The following is a 19,837-nucleotide window of genomic DNA, read 5'->3' as shown; positions in this document are numbered from 1 at the left end:
TTACGTGATAGATAAGTTAATATATTCCGACCAAGATAGAGAAGGTCAGAAATAATAATTCACAGAAATGCTCTCTAATCTGTATTCCTCAAAAACAAGTGTCTTTGCATACGTAACAATACAAACAGCGAATTTGTTGTGTTATTAAATTCAATAAAACTGAAGTATGATTTTGATGATTTTATTACAACAAAAAACTGAAAAAAATAATGTTAAACGACTATTGAATATTTATAGTAGATATTGCACAGAAACAGAGATATGACCTTCAACTAAATTTAACCTTTCCAAGAAAGGGGCGTCTATATATATCACTAGATCTTAGATACGTATTTGTCCTATTGTTAGCGCCACGTTTGTGGAAATATACATATTGTCCATTTATGTTTTATCTATTGATCTATTCAGATTTACTCCAGCCAATCAGCTAGCTATAATAAAATGAATATAGAGACTTTTTGGAATTAACGCTCTTCTGCTTTATGTTTCTGTTCTGGAAAACCTGAAATATATCATAGTCAATCTCGTCATTCACTAAATACAGATCTTGCCGTGTACCTACATTTAGTCGACGCCTGCGACACTTTGGCTCATCAGCAGACCGTAAACATAGGATATTGGAGAAATCAACACCGACCTGCATGAGTTGCGGGATAGCTGGTTTCATGCAGCATACAGCAGGGACATTATACTCCCCGTCTCTTGCATGGTCGAGTGAACAGTAAATATGATGATAATAGGTTATATATCAATGAGAGAGGTATCCTTGTGGCATTAGTTTCGGACCCCTTAAAAAATATTTCACAGCGCTACACCGAAGAATTGCAACCAAATAAATAAAAGAGAATGCATTACATATATATAAGTTTTATAAAAAAAAAAAAAAAAAGATCAGTGATATACCAGCATTTTTCTGAAAAAAAAATCCAAAGATAGGACATCAAATTTGCTCACCTAGTATGACTGTTATATATAGGAAATGTTACTGAAATTCCTTTTTTAATGACATCATAGAACGGTATAGACGTTAGTCTACAGTGACAAAAATATTACATCAAACAGTGACACAGATATTACAACAAATAGTGACACAGATATTACATCAAATAGTGACACAGATATTATATAAAATAGTGACAGATATTACATCAAATAGTGACACATATATAACATCAAACAGTGACACAGATATTACATCAACTAGTGACACAGATATTACATCAAATAGTGACACAGATATTACATCAAATAGTGACACATATATTACATCAAACAGTGACACAGATATTACATCAACTAGTGACACATATATAACATCAAACAGTGACACATATATTACATCAAACAGTGACACAGATATTACATCAAATAGTGACACAGATATTACATCAAATAGTGACACAGATATTACATCAAATAGTGACACAGATACTACATCAAACAGTGACACAGATATTATATCAAATAGTGACACATATATAACATCAAACAGTGACACAGATATTACATCAACTAGTGACACAGATATTACATCAAATAGTGACACAGATATTACATCAAATAGTGACACAGATATTACATCAAATAGTGACACAGATATTACATCCAATAGTGACACAGATATTATATCAAATAGTGACACAGATATTACATCCAATAGTGACACAGATATTATATCAAATAGTGACACAGATATTACATCAAATAGTGACATAGATATTACATCAAATAGTGACACAGATATTACATCAAATAGTGACACAGATATTACATCAAATAGTCACACAGATATTATATCAAATAGTGACACATATATGACATCAAATAGTGACACATATATTACATCAAACAGTGACGCAGATATTACATCAAATAGTGACACAGATATTACATCAAATAGTGACACAGATATTACATCCAATAGTGACACAGATATTATATCAAATAGTGACACAGATATTACATCAAATAGTGACACAGATATTACATCAAATAGTGACACAGATATTACATCCAATAGTGTCACAGATATTATATCAAATAGTGACACAGATATTACATCCAATAGTGACACAGATATTATATCAAATAGTCACACATATATTACATCCAATAGTGACTCAGATATTATATCAAATAGTCACACAGATATTATATCAAATAGTGACACAGATATTACATCCAATAGTGACACAGATATTATATCAAATAGTGACACAGATATTATATCAAATAGTGACACAGATATTACATCAAATAGTGACACATATATCGGTATACAACGCAATAGTTGAATTAAAATTAGAAACGAGTCATTAGAAGTGACACTTTTAAAATCATCATTATTCCAATTCAAGATGTGCGTTCGTGGCCAATTTTTATTTTTATTTTTATTCATTTCACAAATGACAACAAAACACTAGCATCCGAGGATGCATTGATTGGTTTAGTACATATTTGGCAAATAATGACATTATAGGGATGAGTCAGCAAGTTTTTTCAACTTATAAACGACTTCTCCCAGAATAATATAACATCGATTTATTTAACAAAAGTCATTTGATGACTATTAATTGGGTGAATAATTGACATATGAAAATACACCAAATTTGTCAATGAAACGTATACCTATATTTTATAATAAATTTATTTAATCACATTATTTTTTTTCCTTTCAGTAATTATGACATGTTATATTAACCGAAATCAAATGGAATATCCTTTATCCGTTTTATAGGAAGGTCTCATGTGATGACTAACATAGTTCTCCTTATCGCTGTTACAGAATCTGAAATAAAAAAATGTGGAAGTATTTGCTAGAAAGTATTCTAAATCTGCGGTCTTGAATGCGGTAGACAATTCTCAAATGATTTGTATTGATTATTTAAAAATAGGTCATCAAGGTTAAAAAAAATATTGAACAAAAAGTGACAAGTGTTAACATGCCTTGTACTTATATTGCTCGCTGTCTGACTATTATATTTAGATACCCTGACAGGCACACGTTGTAAACAGGCGATGTACACACGTGTGAGAAGAAACGAAAGTGCTTCAATGATAAGAGTTTCGTGGTTGTTGTGTTACTTTGACGTGTATTTCTATAAAGACATCTCAACATAGAGGAATTTCCAACTATTTTCACACATTATGAAATGCTATATTTACACATTACCAGGCTGGAAAGAACATTTATAAAATAACGAAAATGGATTATTTGAGATAACATTATCATGATAATACACCTTTGAAATGATGATGAATATTGGAATTTTGCAAGTGCTGATTATGGATGTGTATAAAAATAATCACAATAGTTATAATATTCCAGCAGAAACTTCAGTAAGCCTAACACATTTTGATATTTTCAAATGCTTTTTCACTGTTATATTCAAATATAAAAAGATCGCTTGATTGATCTCAAATGGATACTGTGAGACGTGAAAGCCAAATTATTTCAATAACAAAAGCATTATTCCTATTATCAACTATTGTTATTTCACCGATGACCTCATTTTAGTGAATCCTTACGCATACCCTAGAGATATACCAGAGTACTTTTCTGTTGAGTAATAATTTTTTTGGTCATTTCATTCCAATTCTTAAATACTCAGTAAAATTGGTCCTTAACTGATATATCAGTGACCAGTGCCTCAATATAACATTACGAAAGATATTCTCGCTATCACGGAAGCAGGATTTCAAGAAATATCCGGCTATGCAAGGTGAAAAAAAGTATCAAGTGAACTTTTCAAGTCATAGGATACATATTAATAAATAGTTATTAATTTCATTTCCTTATGCAAAAACTCAATTAATTTTGACTTCCGTATACAATCTTCCGCGAGTTGTTTCAGTTTCATGTGAGAATCATTTCTATAATTTGTGTTATAAACGACCTACAATTTCAAGTAAAAAAAGAAAACAAATTTGTGCTGCAAATGCGAAAGATTGTCTGTCCATACCATGTTTTTCTGATATTACACACATGTGTCATAACATTCCATTCAAATTAATCACTTTGATAGATATGATGTCATCTGATTCATACGTAAACATAAGAACTGTAAATATATAGCGCAGTCATATGATACCAGGAGTCAGAGTTGGCACCTTAAACTACACCTGTGATAACAATGTCCTCTATCCGCATTGTGCTTTATACACGCAAATACAAACATATCGTATGACATTGAATTAGACCTGCTGGAAGACTTAGCAAAGACGAGTTTCCAATGTGACAACACGGGAATGACGATGTATAATGCATCATTGTTTGTATACATGAAAATGACTAAAAAAGGTTTTTGAATTGTTCACTTTTCTAAAGCCGTCCTGCTTTCTTCATTTCATCTGTTAAAAAAATTCACGAGAAATTATGTATTTTCTATGCTCTCAGGAGCTGCTATGAAATATGAATGGAATGCAGTGATGTTGTCTGGCCAACATTTTTCCTAGTTACAATGCATTGGCGACATGAACCTTTGATTTTTTTTAATTCCAAAGCCCTGCTTTCGGTTTTCTTTTAAAAATCGAACGACCTCTTGCAGTTTATCAAAACATTTAAATATTCATATTTTTGTCAAACACAACCGACATTACAATTATTTCCATGAAATTGTCTTAAACCACTGTAACGTGAGACAAATTTGATCACGCTTGTTGTAAGGACTGCTATGCAAGGAACGATATTTCTGTTTCTGAATGTTAATCAATCTTTAAAAAACATGAATATTGCATCATGCAAACCAACCTGCATGAATCACAGATATAAAGGAATACGATGGATCATTCAATGGAATGAGAAATATGTTTGTACAGTATGAAGCTTGTGTCTTTAGCAAAGCATAATGGTTTTTATGGCGAAGTTTTAAATTATTATTATTATTTATGATATTACTCGTGGTATCTGATTCTTATTGGTATTCAAAGAAAATGTTATTCACTTGTGTGTTTTGTGTACAACCTTCTTGAATTCAGCGCAAAAATATCTCTTTCTAACCCGTATGTGTACTTAAGGATTTGATTTTTAAATATTAAGGCTATTTGATTTCTAGGACCAACTAGTAGTTAAAACCAATTTTAACAAACGTCAGGTGATGTTCTGATTAATTTCACTACTTACTGCTACCAAAGTAACCTGGTGTGTATTTCACCACGTACATCTATCAAATGACAAATTAATTATTTTGAATGTTTATTGGTCGACCTCATATAAAAAATAAATATATCTATTGTTATGAAGTTATGTAATTAACATGATGGCTGTTATAACCTGCACAGTTGTGTCTAGTTAAGAGTAATGGTAATACTAGCCTTAAAGACCATACTTGTTTATTATCCCAAGATAGTCATTAAAGGCAAGACTGGACTTGATCTACATTTGTGATTTGTGTTGTAGGATACATAAATAGGTGAGATAAGATAATACATTCCTGGAAATTAAATAATTTCTCTATTTATAGTTTAATGTGTATGCGGACTCATACATGTGCAAGTATAATATTGGACTAATACCCTGTTTTATAAGGTGACTGATACCTGATCTAGAAACATTCCCAAACACTACAGTCGCTTAATTCCATAGTGTATAAGAATAATTCCTTTGTTATTTATCTCTTGTATAACAATGTTTCCTTTAATGGTAAACAAGACAACATTTCCCGTTATAAAAGTTCTATTGCTATCGTGCTATCTTGATATCCCTGAACAAAACAAAGCTATTATATGCATTTTATTTGCTTGTCTTTATTTATCTTTTTAACTGTTATGATATTGTAACTTACTAATAATATGAAAAAAATAACTAAATACGGTTTATTTCGTAGATTAAAAAACCATGATGAAAACATCTTTGACAAGTCAGAAAAAGAGAGGAAAACGAAGAAACAAATCATCTCCGACAAAGTTTCAATATCAGCTTATTTCAAACAGATATTACTGTGTAATAAACCTCGCTTTCATTCAGTACAGTACTGCTAATGGAAATATCAATAAATTATATGTATTAACGTCAATCATATTTATTACATGAAGTGGTAAGTTCTATCTTAGTGAATGTTTACATCTATTCTATATGGATGCTTTGGCGACCTTTTACAATTATGACATCACAATGAGATGATGACGTTATATTATAATGTCAAAATCGAACGTTTGTCAAATAAAATGCTTTCATGATATTGAGGATCCTGCCGTCGGTTACCGTGACCCCGAGGTATGGTGTATACTCTGTTCTTTCCAGATATGGCAAACACAAATTCGAATGCAAAACAGAAATAGAAGAAAGATTTACTTGGAGACTCCTTAAAAAAGTACAAAGAGAATAAGATCAGGTATTCTGAAAGAGTGCGCGTCTTTTGTGTCATCAACGGCAAAGCAATCTTAATCTAGGTCTACCCATGTAAGTGATTTCACTTTCCCTAATGAGAACAAGGTATACAACAATGGAATTATCAGGAATACTTTTTGCGTATCAAACACTTTCAGCTTCATTGTAGGAAGGTCGGTGGGAGAATGGTTATTCTACACTCTGGTGTCGGATTATGGTACAGAACCTCGGCATTGTCTCAATTTTATACTATCGGTTAATATAGCACATGCCTTCATACAAATGTATGCGTCACTCTTAATAGACCATGTCCTATACATGTTATAATAAGGAGTTTTCGTATACACGTGTAAGTAAAATAAGGTCGGTGGTTAATCATTAGCTTTTTATATTTGTTATGTAATGTTGACGTGTGATTTGATAAAGGGTTCTAAACATAGAGGGTTTTTCCTACTTGTCTCATATCAGATTGAAATGCAATATATATAGTACGATAATGGAAAAGTAGTAAAAAAAGAAGGTCACAGAATATATTTCCATCAGCAAAAATAATCGCTTGTAACTTTCCCCATTTACTATATGTAATCTAGCTTGGTCCTCGAATATGAAGGCACTTTCTAAGATTAAGAGAATATCCATTCTATGGACATGGATTACAACATACGTTTGGCTGGTCAGCTCGAGACTTTCCGAGGGTCGAACAGTCCCTGTCCACGGCAAAGAAATATGTTTATTTTTCGTACATATTTAAAACATACTACAAATTGTAAATAATCGTGAAACCCATTCTTATCTCCAACATCAATGTTGAATGAAAAGTTCATCGAAAATAATGACGTTATCAATTATGTGACTTGGTTCCATAATTTAATGATTACAACACATATCCGATTGAGAATAATGTCATAGTCCGTTCGACTGTCTCTCTCTATCAAGTTATCCAGTCCCTAACACCCATGGGATCGCTTGTGGAAAAATAGGAGGACATCGTATGAAAAGTAAACATTCGATTTATAAAATCAATAAAAACATCTTTTTAACAGTCGTATTCAAATGCCGTTCAACCTTTGCATTTTGAGTATTAAAAGTTGCTTATATCAAAACTGGAAATGTTTGAGTATATATAAATCCTTATCATTTAATAACAATCTTCATTTTGCTTATGATCACTTATTCAAAATGAAGATTATACCTCGCCAGGTAATAGGAAACGTTAATGTTACTTGAAGTTCCAATTTCATACGGATGAGTTTTTAGACAAGACCATACCTAGTGTACAAATGATTCAGTGCAAACAAGTGGACAGGAGATTGTATGAAATAAAGATAACAACTGAAGCATCATGTTGTATAGTAAAGTGAATGATGTTTTTGATTGTTAATAAAACCACGACCTACACTTAGTTTAAACTGTATTTTATTTTGTGAAATGAGTACAGTACAAAAGCAAATATGCATTTTGGATTCAGAAACAAGTACAATGTACTTATATTAATCTGTCTCCGTGTCTAATTACATGAGCAATGGACAGCACTGACAACATAATGTAATTAAGTAGGTGCATAAGTACAGGGAAGGGGAAAAGAAAGGGTGCATGGGTTCAAAGGAGGAAACCGTTGTAGGATGACGAAGCAAGAGTTTAGGACTGCTATAGATCTATATTTGATTGTGGTTCACTCAACAAAGTACAATATACCACGACCAGGCCAGTACTGTAATTGCGATTACTTCGTAGTATACACAAACTCACTAGTTACGCTAGAGCTTAATTAAAACGTTTAGAACGGTTAATAAAGTTTTGGACACAGTCAAAAATATTTTCATTGTACTGATCTGGCATATCAGGGTACCATATAATAAGGTATTAACATTAATGTCGGGGGGTATGTTACTGAAGCATTGCATTCTGATATGATGGTAGTTAGGGCACTGGAGGAGGAAGTGTTCTAGTTTCGTCGGACTGGTTACATGAACATAGAGAGTTGTTTACAAGATTACGAGAATATAAGTGTGCGTTTAGTGAGCTACAGTGCATCCTAAGTCGAGCATGGTGAATCTGGCCGTGTCTAGATTTACAGAAGTAATAATAGTTAGGAACAGTTGTTATATCAGCATTTAGGTATCTTACACTTATTAATATCTCCCCATATACAAAATCTTTACAGTGAATTATGTTGAGACCGACTGAATATGCGGCAACTCTAATCTGAAGATTTAGAATTACGAGGCATGTTCTAACTCTCACATCAATACTTAGCATGATGTCAAATCAATATTAAAGTTATCAAAGCTTCAATATGTAACATAAAGCGACAAAGTCTAATTCTCACATCAATATGTAACATAAAGTGGCATTTTCTAATTCTCGCTTCAATATGTAACATAAAGTGGCATTTTCTAATTCTCGCTTCAATATGTAACATAAAGTGGCATTTTCTAATTCTCGCTTCAATATGTAACATAAAGTGGCATTTTCTAATTCTCACATTAATATGTAACATGAAGTGGTAAAGTTAAACCCTCCTGTCAATATTTAATGTTTTGATATGTGCTTTGCTTTTAAATCAATATTTCATATAAATTAATATAAGAAGATATAGGCATATCTGAAATAATCTCAGACTTGACATCAAATACGTTTTATTCTCTAAAATGGTCCTGGTATGTTTGCAGAGATTGTACAAAAGACAGACGAGTGAATAGCAATTTCCAGTACACATGAATAGAATTGAGAAAGATATCTGAACAGCAGAGAACACTAAGAATATATAAAGAACAAAAGTGTTGGATAAACTAGAGTGCTATGTTTATTTCCATGAGTACTCCGTGTGTACATGCTGCGATCATACACAGACAAAAGCTCATAGCATGACTTTGTGTTGTCACTATAAATATCTCTAAAAAGTTTCACGGTTATTTTTTATAGGGAAATTACGATGTTTATTAATAGAACAATGTAATCGGCGCATGTCAACTACACATTTTGTTTACATTTAAAGCCAAAACTCTCAGTTTAAAGCTTATAGTTGTTCTGTCGGCTTGTCTGTTATTCCACCACTGCAAATGTAAGTATTTTACTCTGTCAAATATGCTTAATTTCGACTTAGTTTATTTAGGTCTTTTCAGATGCATAATATATTCTTAAATATATATTTAGATATATTATTTAAAGACCTTCACGTCTATCTAGACTATTGATATGCCTTTAGCATTACGTTTGACAGTAAGGTTGATATTATATAAACGAGAATTGAAAATAAAACTGTATTTTGTAACTAATGAAGCGAACATAATTATTTTTTCAGACTTCGATTGTAAAATGGGAAACCAAATAGGAGAGTTGTTTCAAAACGAAACATTGAATTCTGAATACGGGCCGTGTGCCATCTTTAACTGCCGACCGTCTTCTTATGGTCAACGACTCGTAGTCTTCAAGGGTATCGTAACAGAGTACATGACAGGAAAACAAGTTATTAAAGTGTTTAGAGAGAAAACTAGATATGAGCCGGAAACGCCTATTCAACGCAGTAGGTGTTACATAGAAAACAAAGAAATCGCACAGATGTACTTAAAGAAGAACGGAAGTAACAAAATATCTTTTCTCGACCTTCGCAAAGCGGAAATGGACAAGGTATCAATGTTTACAAGTCAAATCCGTACCAGTGACAAATGCCATAAACGCCGTCTTTGTGAAGATGACGTTGTAGTTTTTGAGCAGGATCTCGGTAAAAACTTTAAAACGTTCATAGAACGTGATGGAACCGTGAGCAGTAACTGTTGCGGAAAACTTCAGGAGTTTGTTCATTTCGTTTACAACGAGTCAAAAGGGCAAGAAATTGTGACAGGTTTAAAAGGAGTAAGAGTAGGTCAGAACTTCAAACTTACGTCACCATCCATGAATTCTGTAAGTAAAAAATACGGACCAGATGACTTTGGAGAAAAGGCTATGTTGAACTTTTTTACCTCTCATGTATGTACCGACGTCTGCACACAATGGCCAAAACCAACAGTTCTGCATCCATTCCATTGTTTAGAGACAGTCACAAAAACTCAACATACACTGACGCCTACCAGAGAGAGTGACATGCCACCTCCTGAGTATGATTCAAGATGGCGGCTTGATTTCGAGAAATTCAAATCACGTTCCTTGCAAGTAGAACCATCCGCGCCACCAGCTTATGAATTAGTTACTTGAAAAATAATCCCTGTCGCTTCCATTTACCTGAAGGAAACAGCACCATGGCAGGTGCTCTATAGATATCGTTTCAACGATTGTGCCGACGAGATGCGAGACGCAGGATGCCTTTCCCGGATAGCTTCATGTACACACTATATTACTGATAACCAAATGCAATAGATAATCGCTATGGACTGACGATAACATTGTTAACTTTATGAACGTGATAACATTTCTTCATATTTTAAAATACATGCAAATACCTGCTGTCACCAGAAGATCAATATCAAAGTCTACATTACGATTTATGTGTGTTTGATAGCGTCAGTAACATCGTAACATATATAAAGCATGGTTAAGAGACCATATGGCTTAGAGGTATTTACCACTGCCTTAACCAGAGTGTGGAACTAAATAAAAACTTATAAAAAAAACATCTACTTGTTATGTCATGTTTTTATCTGAGTCAGACAAACGATTCGTAAATTACACGTAAATCATTATCTCACAAACAACGGAGACTGTGAATGTATAGGATGAGATCACAGTCAAGACTTGATACTAATTATATGTTATCCATTCTGTTAATATTTAGAATACAGTTTGAAGTCATAAGAAGTTCAGGAGAATCTAAACCTTATCGAGCTAGCAAGGAAATGCTTCAGGGAGAATGAAAGTTGAATCGATATGAATGGTATATTTAGGAACAATGTTATAGTATAATTCAATTATCTTTTGATATCGTACATGGAGTTATTATATATTTTAAAGATCTGCGAGTTTCCATATATTTATCCCGGCTTTCTCTATAATTAGGATTAGAACTGATTCTAATCCAAGTTATTTTTAAACAATCTAAGGCAATTTGATTGTGTAGTTACTACTCATTAGTGGAGCAGCTAATTCTCATACATGTGACAGGAAATTCTCTAACGCTCAGTTAAGGGTTTTCCTATCCATTCCCGTTTCTAGTAACCTTAAAATCCAAATAATTACATAATTTTTTCACGATCACGTACAAGACAAAATACAAATTACCTGTGTGTCTCCAGCCTGATTATGCCAGTGTCTGGTTATTTTTCTGTTGTAATGCTAAATAAATTTTAAAATGTCCTCCTTAATGTGTAACGATATGTTTGAAATTATGTTTTGTTGGTTAAATCATCTTTAAAAATTCGTTGAAAAACAATTGTGGACTGAAATATTGGTTAATAATCATTATAGAGTATTATTTTTCCTGTGATTCTTGGAAGAAGAATGCATTAGACGGGCAAAGAAACGACATCTGTTACCGTTCTACATCTTGACGACACTCTTCTACATCGTATACTTCCCGTTTAAGACATTCCCACCGGACTCCTTTGCGCCTTCAGTACTACTCAAAGTGTTTCCAATATGGAGCCTTGTTTATTTCGTTCGAAAAACTTCCAAATACCAACACCATAATGCGTTTGCGAAGGACGACTTTTCAGAATTTGTTACAATGGGATTGATGGTGTCGAGTATCGAAGACATTTTACTTATAATGAGTGACCAATTTTTCATTCCAGGCATGCTTGCGTTTATGATTGCCCACATTTGTTACTTACATGCCTTCGGGACCAACGATGTGCCAGGAGTAAAGACGAAAGCGACATACGCCATGGTCGGTATTATCCTCTTCCTCTTTATCTCAGATATCATAGACAATTTCGTGACCAAATTGATGGTTCTGGTTTATCTGTCCGTGATCTGCTTCACGGGATGGACAGCGCATGCGTGCTACGAAGAGGATATGACGTTTGCTTCCTTGTTCGGTTGTATCGGTAACATCTTCTTCATGTTCTTTGACGCCATGCTTGCAATATCAAAATGGAAGCTCAACTTTCCTTGTCACGAATTTATTGTAATGACCTCCTACTACGTGGCCCAGTTCTGTCTCGCCTTCAGCGCACAAACAGACACTCAATAGGTTTGAAATAAACATTGAAATCCCATCAGATGGGCAAAGAAAGGACATTTGTATCCATCTTGGGCGCACTCTCCTACATCACTTATTTCCCATGGACTTAACATCAGGTTTAAAGAAACAAACCGACACGGGTAGGAAGCGTGGAACGACTCTCCTCGGTTTGATCTACCAAGCTATAACTGCCCCCTCCACCAATGATAACACGTTACAACCCTACCTTGTCCTATCGCTGCACTGTCCTGCCATGCTGTAACATTCACAACTTATCTACCGTCTGAACCAGAATTGCTGCTGGTTCCAAAGTCTTTACAGAAGGCTGAAATGTTAAACAGTGTGGTGAAAAGTTACAGAAGGTTGGAATGTTAAACAGTGTGGTGAAAAGTTACAGAAGGTTGAAATGTTAAACAGTGTGGTGAAAAGTTACAGAAGGTTGAAATGTTAAACAGTGTGGTGAAAAGTTACAGGAGGTTGAAATGTTAAACAGTGTGGTGAAAAGTTATAGAATGTTGGAATGTTAAACAGTGTGGTGAAAAATTACAGAAGGTTGGAATGTTAAACAGTGTGGTGAAAAGTTACAGGAGGTTGGAATGTTAAACAGTGTGGTGAAAAGTTACAGAAGGTTGAAATGTTAAACAGTGTGGTGAAAAGTTATAGAATGTTGGAATGTTAAACAGTGTGGTGAAAAATTACAGAAGGTTGGAATGTTAAACAGTGTGGTGAAAAGTTATAGAATGTTGGAATGTTAAACAGTGTGGTGAAAAATTACAGAAGGTTGGAATGTTAAACAGTGTGGTGAAAAGTTATAGAAGGTTGGAATGTTAAACAGTGTGGTGAAAAGTTATAGAAGGTTGGAATGTTAAACAGTGTGGTGAAAAGTTATAATCAAGCTGATATTTCTGAACTTCGTGATTAATAAAGTATTTTGGAAGAAATAAAACGTTGATTTCGTTGCCCTATAAAATGATAGTTTTGTGTTTCTCTTCTGCTATGTCATGATCTGTTTAGGGTAAGTTGTTTTTTTATAATCACACGTCTATTTATTGTAAATGACCGTATACAGTCATATCACAAAGAGAAAAAAAGCTAAGGTGTGTTTGACAGTGTTCTTTTGTATGTGACGTTGATGGTGTGATGTTCTACATTATATACATGTATTCTACCTCAGGAAATTGTATCTCTTGTCCTAGCTGCAAGAGTTGACTAAATTTAGAGTCTGGTCGTTTCACTTCTTTCTTAAATAGTTCTTATATTTACAGGATATTATTTTTTTGTAGCGTTTACTGCAGATTCGATAATGATTTCCGGTTTTAACACCGAAAACAAATAAATATTTCTCTTTATATTAAAATGAATTGATAAATCGTTTTCTTGAACATGAAAGGTGACCGACATGCTATTTTGGACGTAGGAATGATTGTCATGTAAACCTAATGACTGTTCATTAGTATACCAGTGATAACATCATGGAAATTATTCAAGGATAATATCTGTATTTAAGCAGTATAATTAAATGCGGTCGCATTATCAAGTTGGTATCAGTCTGCACCATCACAAGAAGGTTTTAACAATTTTATCCCCCTTTCCTCCCACCCCTATCAAAAACCAGGGAGGGCAACCTTAAAAAAGTAAAATCAGACCATATCTTCATTTATACAGTCAGTCTCTAATCTCATTTCAACGTATACAGCCGATTTTTCAAGGTATATTTCATAGAACTGGAAGCAAACAGCCAAAATTCCGTCAGTCCTTCAGGAAAATGTAAAAATGCAGATCATCATTATCACGCTTCACGTGTAGATCGAGTGTTTACCATTTGAAACACCGGATACAATAGTTTTAAGCACAAACGTGTCAAATGATGTATGTACCTGGTATAACATATGTATTACCTCGCAGTTAGATCGAACAATATTCCTAACACATGAATCAAAGTCAGTGTTAGTGCTAAAGATATGCAGTGTTAATATTAGTACCTTGTAACTCACCCCCATACACTCAAACACACTCCCCCCTCCACCCAACCAACCCTCAACCCCCACACCATACTCCCCCGCCCCACCCCTACTCGCATATACACACAAAACACAATCACACACACACACACACACACACACACACTCACACTCACATCCCCCAAACAAACACTCACACCCACATCCCCCAAACAAACACTCCCCCCCCCCCCCCGTTAGTCTTGTATCGAACTCCCTTCAATCTCATACAATTTCCTCTCTACTCTGTTTGATATTTTCTCTGAAAAGCCGGAAGGTCGTAATAATGGACATGAAGCTCGTTACATAGAATAAATAAATAAATAACACGCATCCTCGCATACACACAAAAAAGAAATGTGTTTAATTGACCGTGTCCAGGATATACTATCTTATTACGGCAAGTGTGTATGTTGTCTATACATGGTTTGAATGATTTAATTACTTCCCTATTCCCAGCAGTTCGGTTATTTTCCATAACATACCTCTTTATATGGAGTTGTTCTTAATATAACCGAGAGGAAATCACATTTTGGAAAATTTTTGTTTTGAAAACGAGTAATGTTTGTTACATTTAACTGATGTGAAAAGACATCGCACATTATTGTACTTTCCGTGTATCCACTTATTTGGATGTAGCCTGCAGACTGGACAGCTGCAAGATATCAAACATACTTAGTAAAATGTAAGTTATCAAATACACTACACTTAAGCTTTAAAAGATATGTGCTTACATCTATATATCAACATATATTTAAATACTTAAGGCATATACACGACAATACATGTCATTTTGACGTATTGTGTTGATATGAACACGAGAATTATCATACATAAATTCTATTTTTTCTCTTTTTTCTGAATTCCCTTGAAAATTTTATTCTGTATTGATTTTTTATTTTTTTATTTGATAAATCATATGCTGAATCTTCTAGGATTGGAAAAGTAATTTACGTAACCAACCAAACAGATATATGTTTAAGAACTAACAAAAACATGTTTCAAAGACAAAATCAAAGCTTTGAATATACATGTATTTAAGTTATATCTATTTTGAAAATGACTTGGCGTAAATAGATTTTAAAATTTATTTTTATACTTAAATTATCTTTTGAAACGGCGTGTATAATGTGTTTCCGCTGAAATTGCCTTTCATCGCATTGAAATGTACACGTGTATATATGTATTCTAATCTGTGTGTATTCTATCATATTCATAAATTTGAATAACTTAGTATACTGAAATTTACAATGATAGTTTTTTTTATGAATTTATCCATCTAATGTTATTTACGCAAAATTTCAGGGTACAATGAATATATTTTCAAGTGATCGTAGTATAAATTTTTACCTTTTGAAAATGTACAGAATGCAAATTTACGTTTACGTCTTCAATCAATATTTAAAGACTAATATGAAGTGAAAACGAGGCATTGTTTCATTGTAATAACGTATTCTTGCACATTAAACTTTACAGTGTTAAAAAAAATATGTTATTATTTTTTCATTTTTGTTGTAAACTTTGCCTAAATTTTATGTATGTGATACTTAAGCAAAATCTGATGTATCGTAAGATTTTTGCTTAACAAATATGATGTTAATTCGGAATGTTTAATTGATATGAGGTTTTAAAAAAGTGTGTAAAAACCAATTATATACATTATGATTGTACTATTCCGAATGAACGTCACGTAATTTGATGATAATCATACGTTTTACATTAAAACTGATAAAGGTTATAGCATAAATCCCAAGTTTAGAATATAGATAAAAAGTCAAGATGTTATGTGTGTTGAATCAGGTGAAATTTCTGTATTTCTATCAGATATTATTGAAGTATTTTCTGATATGTGACAGCTGATTGTGTGCTTTCTTTGATACTGACGTCATGGTGTATTTCAGAGTGACGTATCCATATATGGGTAACTCTCTTGACTCCGTGTTCGAAAATGAAACCTGGTTCTCTGATGGTGGTCCATGTGCTGTATTTGATATAACACCGTTCGCTTCTGGTCAGCGGCTCGTGGCCTTCAAGGGTGTTATAACACAACCAATGGCACGCAGTCACGTGATTAAAGTATTCAGAGAGAAAACAGGACATGCTTGGGATTCGTCGTATCGACGCTGTTTAAGTTACCTGGAAAGTAGAAATATGACCCAGAAATATCTAGAAGATTTCGGTGAAAATATGTTAAGTTTCCTCGACCTTCGCTCGGCGGAAATGGACAGAGTATCGCTGTTTACAAGTCAAATCCTTACCAGTGACAAATGCCATAAACGCCGTCTTTGTGAAGATGACGTTGTAGTTTTTGAGCAGGATCTCGGTAAAAACTTTAAAACTTTCATAGAACGTGATGGAACCGTGAGCAGTAACTGTTGCGGAAAACTTCAGGAGTTTGTTCATTTCGTTTACAACGAGTCAAAAGGGCAAGAAATTGTGACAGGTTTAAAAGGAGTAAGAGTAGGTCAGAACTTCAAACTTACGTCACCATCCATGAATTCTGTAAGTAAAAAATACGGACCAGATGACTTTGGGGAAGAGGCAATGCTTAACTTCTTTGACAGCCATACATGTACCGACGTCTGCGCACAGTGGCCAAAACCTATAATTCTACATCCGTTTCCTTGTTTAGAGACATTCAACAAAACACATGATGAAGTGACAGCTACTACAGATAACGGGATGTTCAACGGTGACATGCCGCCTGAGTACAATCCAAAATGGCGGATTGATTTTGAGAATTCGTTTTGCAGACAAGAACCATCCGCGCCCCCAGCCTATGATAATGTTACATGAACTATACCACGCTGTGTTCTCAGTCACTTCACAGAAAAACTTACAGGTGCTTTATCTACAAATTTGTTCCACGTGTCTAAGAGATCATCTGTTTAAGCGACTGCTTGGCCGTTAGTATGTGATCGGATGAGATTCCCAGCTGGATGTCCTGGGCAGCGTATTTCAGTGATGTAGCACTATAAAGTTGGAATCCGTTCGGTGCTATTATAACATACGGACATACTGCAGTCTCCTAGAACACCATATTAACCATACATGTTCATAGGACGTTGAAAAGCATAAACTAAACCAAATCAATTTGTATGAACCGGGATTTATAAGTAGGTTGAAAGGACGATCAATCGCATGACTATTCCTTCTAATTATAGAAGAAGACCCCAAACCTACAGAAAAGGACATTGTCATACATGCAAATCAAAACTTGAAATATTGTAATGTGTAAATATATTGATATTTTTTGCACACGTTTATGAAAATAATAAACATTCATTGTATAAATAAACTACATCTCGTTTTTTTCCTGAATGCTTCTTTACGCAAATTTTCACAGTTCGCTTGCCTGCTCGTGACATTACCGTGACCCTCCTTCGGTTGAACTTTACTAAACTCTCTTTAAAGTTAATCCGATTGATTTTTAATTGTACAAGAGGTATGCAGGAAAAAAGTAATTCACTTTCTGACTTAAATGAAACTTAAGTATTTTAAATCTTGCATATCCCTGCTCTGAAATAAAAATTCGCATTAGTGAAAGCCGTTGTGTAAGGCAACGTACAGTTGTAACTCTGTGAAGCCAGTCGGTTTGATGTCGCGAGACAAGTAATATTATGCGAGTATGTCTAATGACTCGACATAAGTACAGTCTAACAAGCAAGTCAAATGCAAGAGAACTGGCAACATTCAACGAGAAGGTTACGAGATCTTTCTTAATGACTCGATATTTTAATCATTACACTACCAAGCCTAATGTCACGAAATAAACTACATAGGCAGTTACAAAAGGTTATTGTTTCTACATCATCTAAATGTTTTCTAAATTATATGTAGCATACATTTATAAACATGGTGCTGGGTATTTCTCACCCTGATCAGTGAAAATATTTCCCCAACACGTCTTTTTAATTTCAACTTTTTCGACATTACACTTCAATTGCTAACAAATTTCCTTTAGTTTGCCACCACAGTGAAATGTCTAATTTTAGAACGACAGCTTACTGGAAATTCTCAGCTATTATACCTGTCGAAATAGGCAACAGGTGTGGAAAAATACAAGTGACATAGTCGAGCTGGTCGGCACATCATATGTTGAAGGTACCCTGTTACTAATGCATGCATGTATATATTGTGTGTAGTTATTAAGATTGGAGATCAATACATGTGTGATAGCGCACATTTTCATAGTAAGCAATACACACGCACACTCGCACGCATGTACGCACGTACAACCCCATCCCATCTCCAGAGAGAGAGAGAGAGAGAGAGAGAGAGAGAGAGAGAGAGAGAGAGAGAGAGAGAGAGAGAGAGAGAGAGTAATATATCATTTTTTTTGACATAACAATACATTGTTTAGAATAGTACATCCGCTGTTATCGATAGAGCTTTTGAAAAAAAATGGAAGTACATATTGTGTTAATAGATATGTTATTTACTAAAAACACTATGTCAATATGGCTCAAATCAACGGTACCTATATATTATTAATGAACTATTAGTGATTTTCCATCAGCTTGGTAAGAAAACAAAACTTCCTGGTTCACCTTAATTATGAAAAATCCCCCCAATCGTTGCATAGATCTTTTTTCTGTATTGAATAATTACCTGTTACACGGACATTTAAATGTTACTTTTGTGTATGAGGGTAGTCAGGCATGCAACCGTTAATGCATAGCCGAGGTATTGAGACCGATATGGGGAGACTTAGTCTACTATAAAACGTGGAGTGTTATGTTTGAGTGTATATGATTCTTTTTGTCTATTTGTATGTATAGTACATGGTATGAGTGTGTTACCTACGCCTTCACATTTCGGATAACTCACTCGGTAGTCTAAGGTATCACCTCAGTGTGAAAGTCCTAGGTTTGAAGTTAGATTTTCTACACTTCTACATCAGCTGTTTATCTCGATTTTTCCCAACGAACATGAACAGTTTTCCATCACGCTGCATGATAAACGTGATGATTTCAATTTCCCTCTTGTGAATTTTCCATTTCTGGATAGAAATATCCCTGCATCCCCATTCTATGATTTTCACATATCACAACTGATTCGATATTCAAGGGCCTGTTCCTTTTATGACGAGCTTGGTGCAAGAACTCGTCAACTGACGGACAAACTCGTTACACAAAGGTTCAAAGCTGTAAGTTGATAAAAATTATGGTTAAATATTATGATTCTCATAGTGATCCCTTGGAGAAATATTCTACTTCTTTGCTGGCTATGAAGCTGAACGTGTTTGATGCTTGTTGATTCACCTGCTGGTTCCGATAGTGTACCATGCTCTCAGTTGAGAACGTGACATTGCTAACTTGGATTGACCAAGGTTTATATGGCGGGTCGCCTGTAAAGCAGAAGACGCTTTTTCTCCTGGAACACCTGGTC

The 19,837-nt window shown here is 34.2% G+C and overlaps 3 protein-coding genes across 3 annotated transcripts; all 3 read left to right on the top strand.

Annotated features, from left to right (window-relative positions):
* Nucleotides 1-641: 641 nt before the first annotated feature.
* Nucleotides 642-2,294, top strand: LOC132549457 (clumping factor A-like). The gene is made up of 2 exons (XM_060213401.1): nucleotides 642-721; nucleotides 1,277-2,294. Exons 1-2 carry the CDS (start codon nucleotides 642-644, stop codon nucleotides 2,292-2,294), a joined length of 1,098 nt encoding a protein of 365 aa, XP_060069384.1.
* Nucleotides 2,295-9,646: 7,352 nt separating this feature from the next.
* Nucleotides 9,647-10,533, top strand: LOC132549494 (uncharacterized). Its single transcript, XM_060213438.1, has one exon. It carries the CDS (start codon nucleotides 9,647-9,649, stop codon nucleotides 10,520-10,522), a length of 876 nt encoding a protein of 291 aa, XP_060069421.1. The 3' UTR covers nucleotides 10,523-10,533.
* A 5,830-nt stretch (nucleotides 10,534-16,363) lies between these two features.
* LOC132549443 (uncharacterized) lies at nucleotides 16,364-17,242 on the top strand. The gene has a single exon (XM_060213385.1). The coding sequence runs from the start codon at nucleotides 16,364-16,366 to the stop codon at nucleotides 17,240-17,242; it is 879 nt and encodes a 292-aa protein (XP_060069368.1).
* The last annotated feature ends 2,595 nt before the right edge of the window (nucleotides 17,243-19,837 follow it).

The sequence above is a fragment of the Ylistrum balloti genome, unplaced genomic scaffold (assembly GCF_031769215.1).
Source record: "Ylistrum balloti isolate Yb309-2 unplaced genomic scaffold, AGI_CSIRO_Ybal_v1 Utg370058, whole genome shotgun sequence".
NCBI lineage: Eukaryota > Metazoa > Mollusca > Bivalvia > Pectinida > Pectinidae > Ylistrum > Ylistrum balloti.
The sequence above is the reverse complement of the archived record's forward strand: the minus strand, read 5'-3'. Positions and strand labels throughout refer to the sequence as shown.

Bases quoted from the DNA above. Each gene is read 5' to 3' on its own strand.
- LOC132549443 (XM_060213385.1), top strand. From the start codon at position 16,364: ATGGGTAACTCTCTTGACTCCGTGTTCGAAAATGAAACCTGGTTCTCT.
- LOC132549457 (XM_060213401.1), top strand. From the start codon at position 642: ATGAGTTGCGGGATAGCTGGTTTCATGCAGCATACAGCAGGGACATTA. The intron at 722-1,276 runs GTAAATATGATG...TACATCAAACAG, and splicing joins CTTGCATGGTCGAGTGAACA to TGACACAGATATTACATCAA.
- LOC132549494 (XM_060213438.1), top strand. From the start codon at position 9,647: ATGGGAAACCAAATAGGAGAGTTGTTTCAAAACGAAACATTGAATTCT.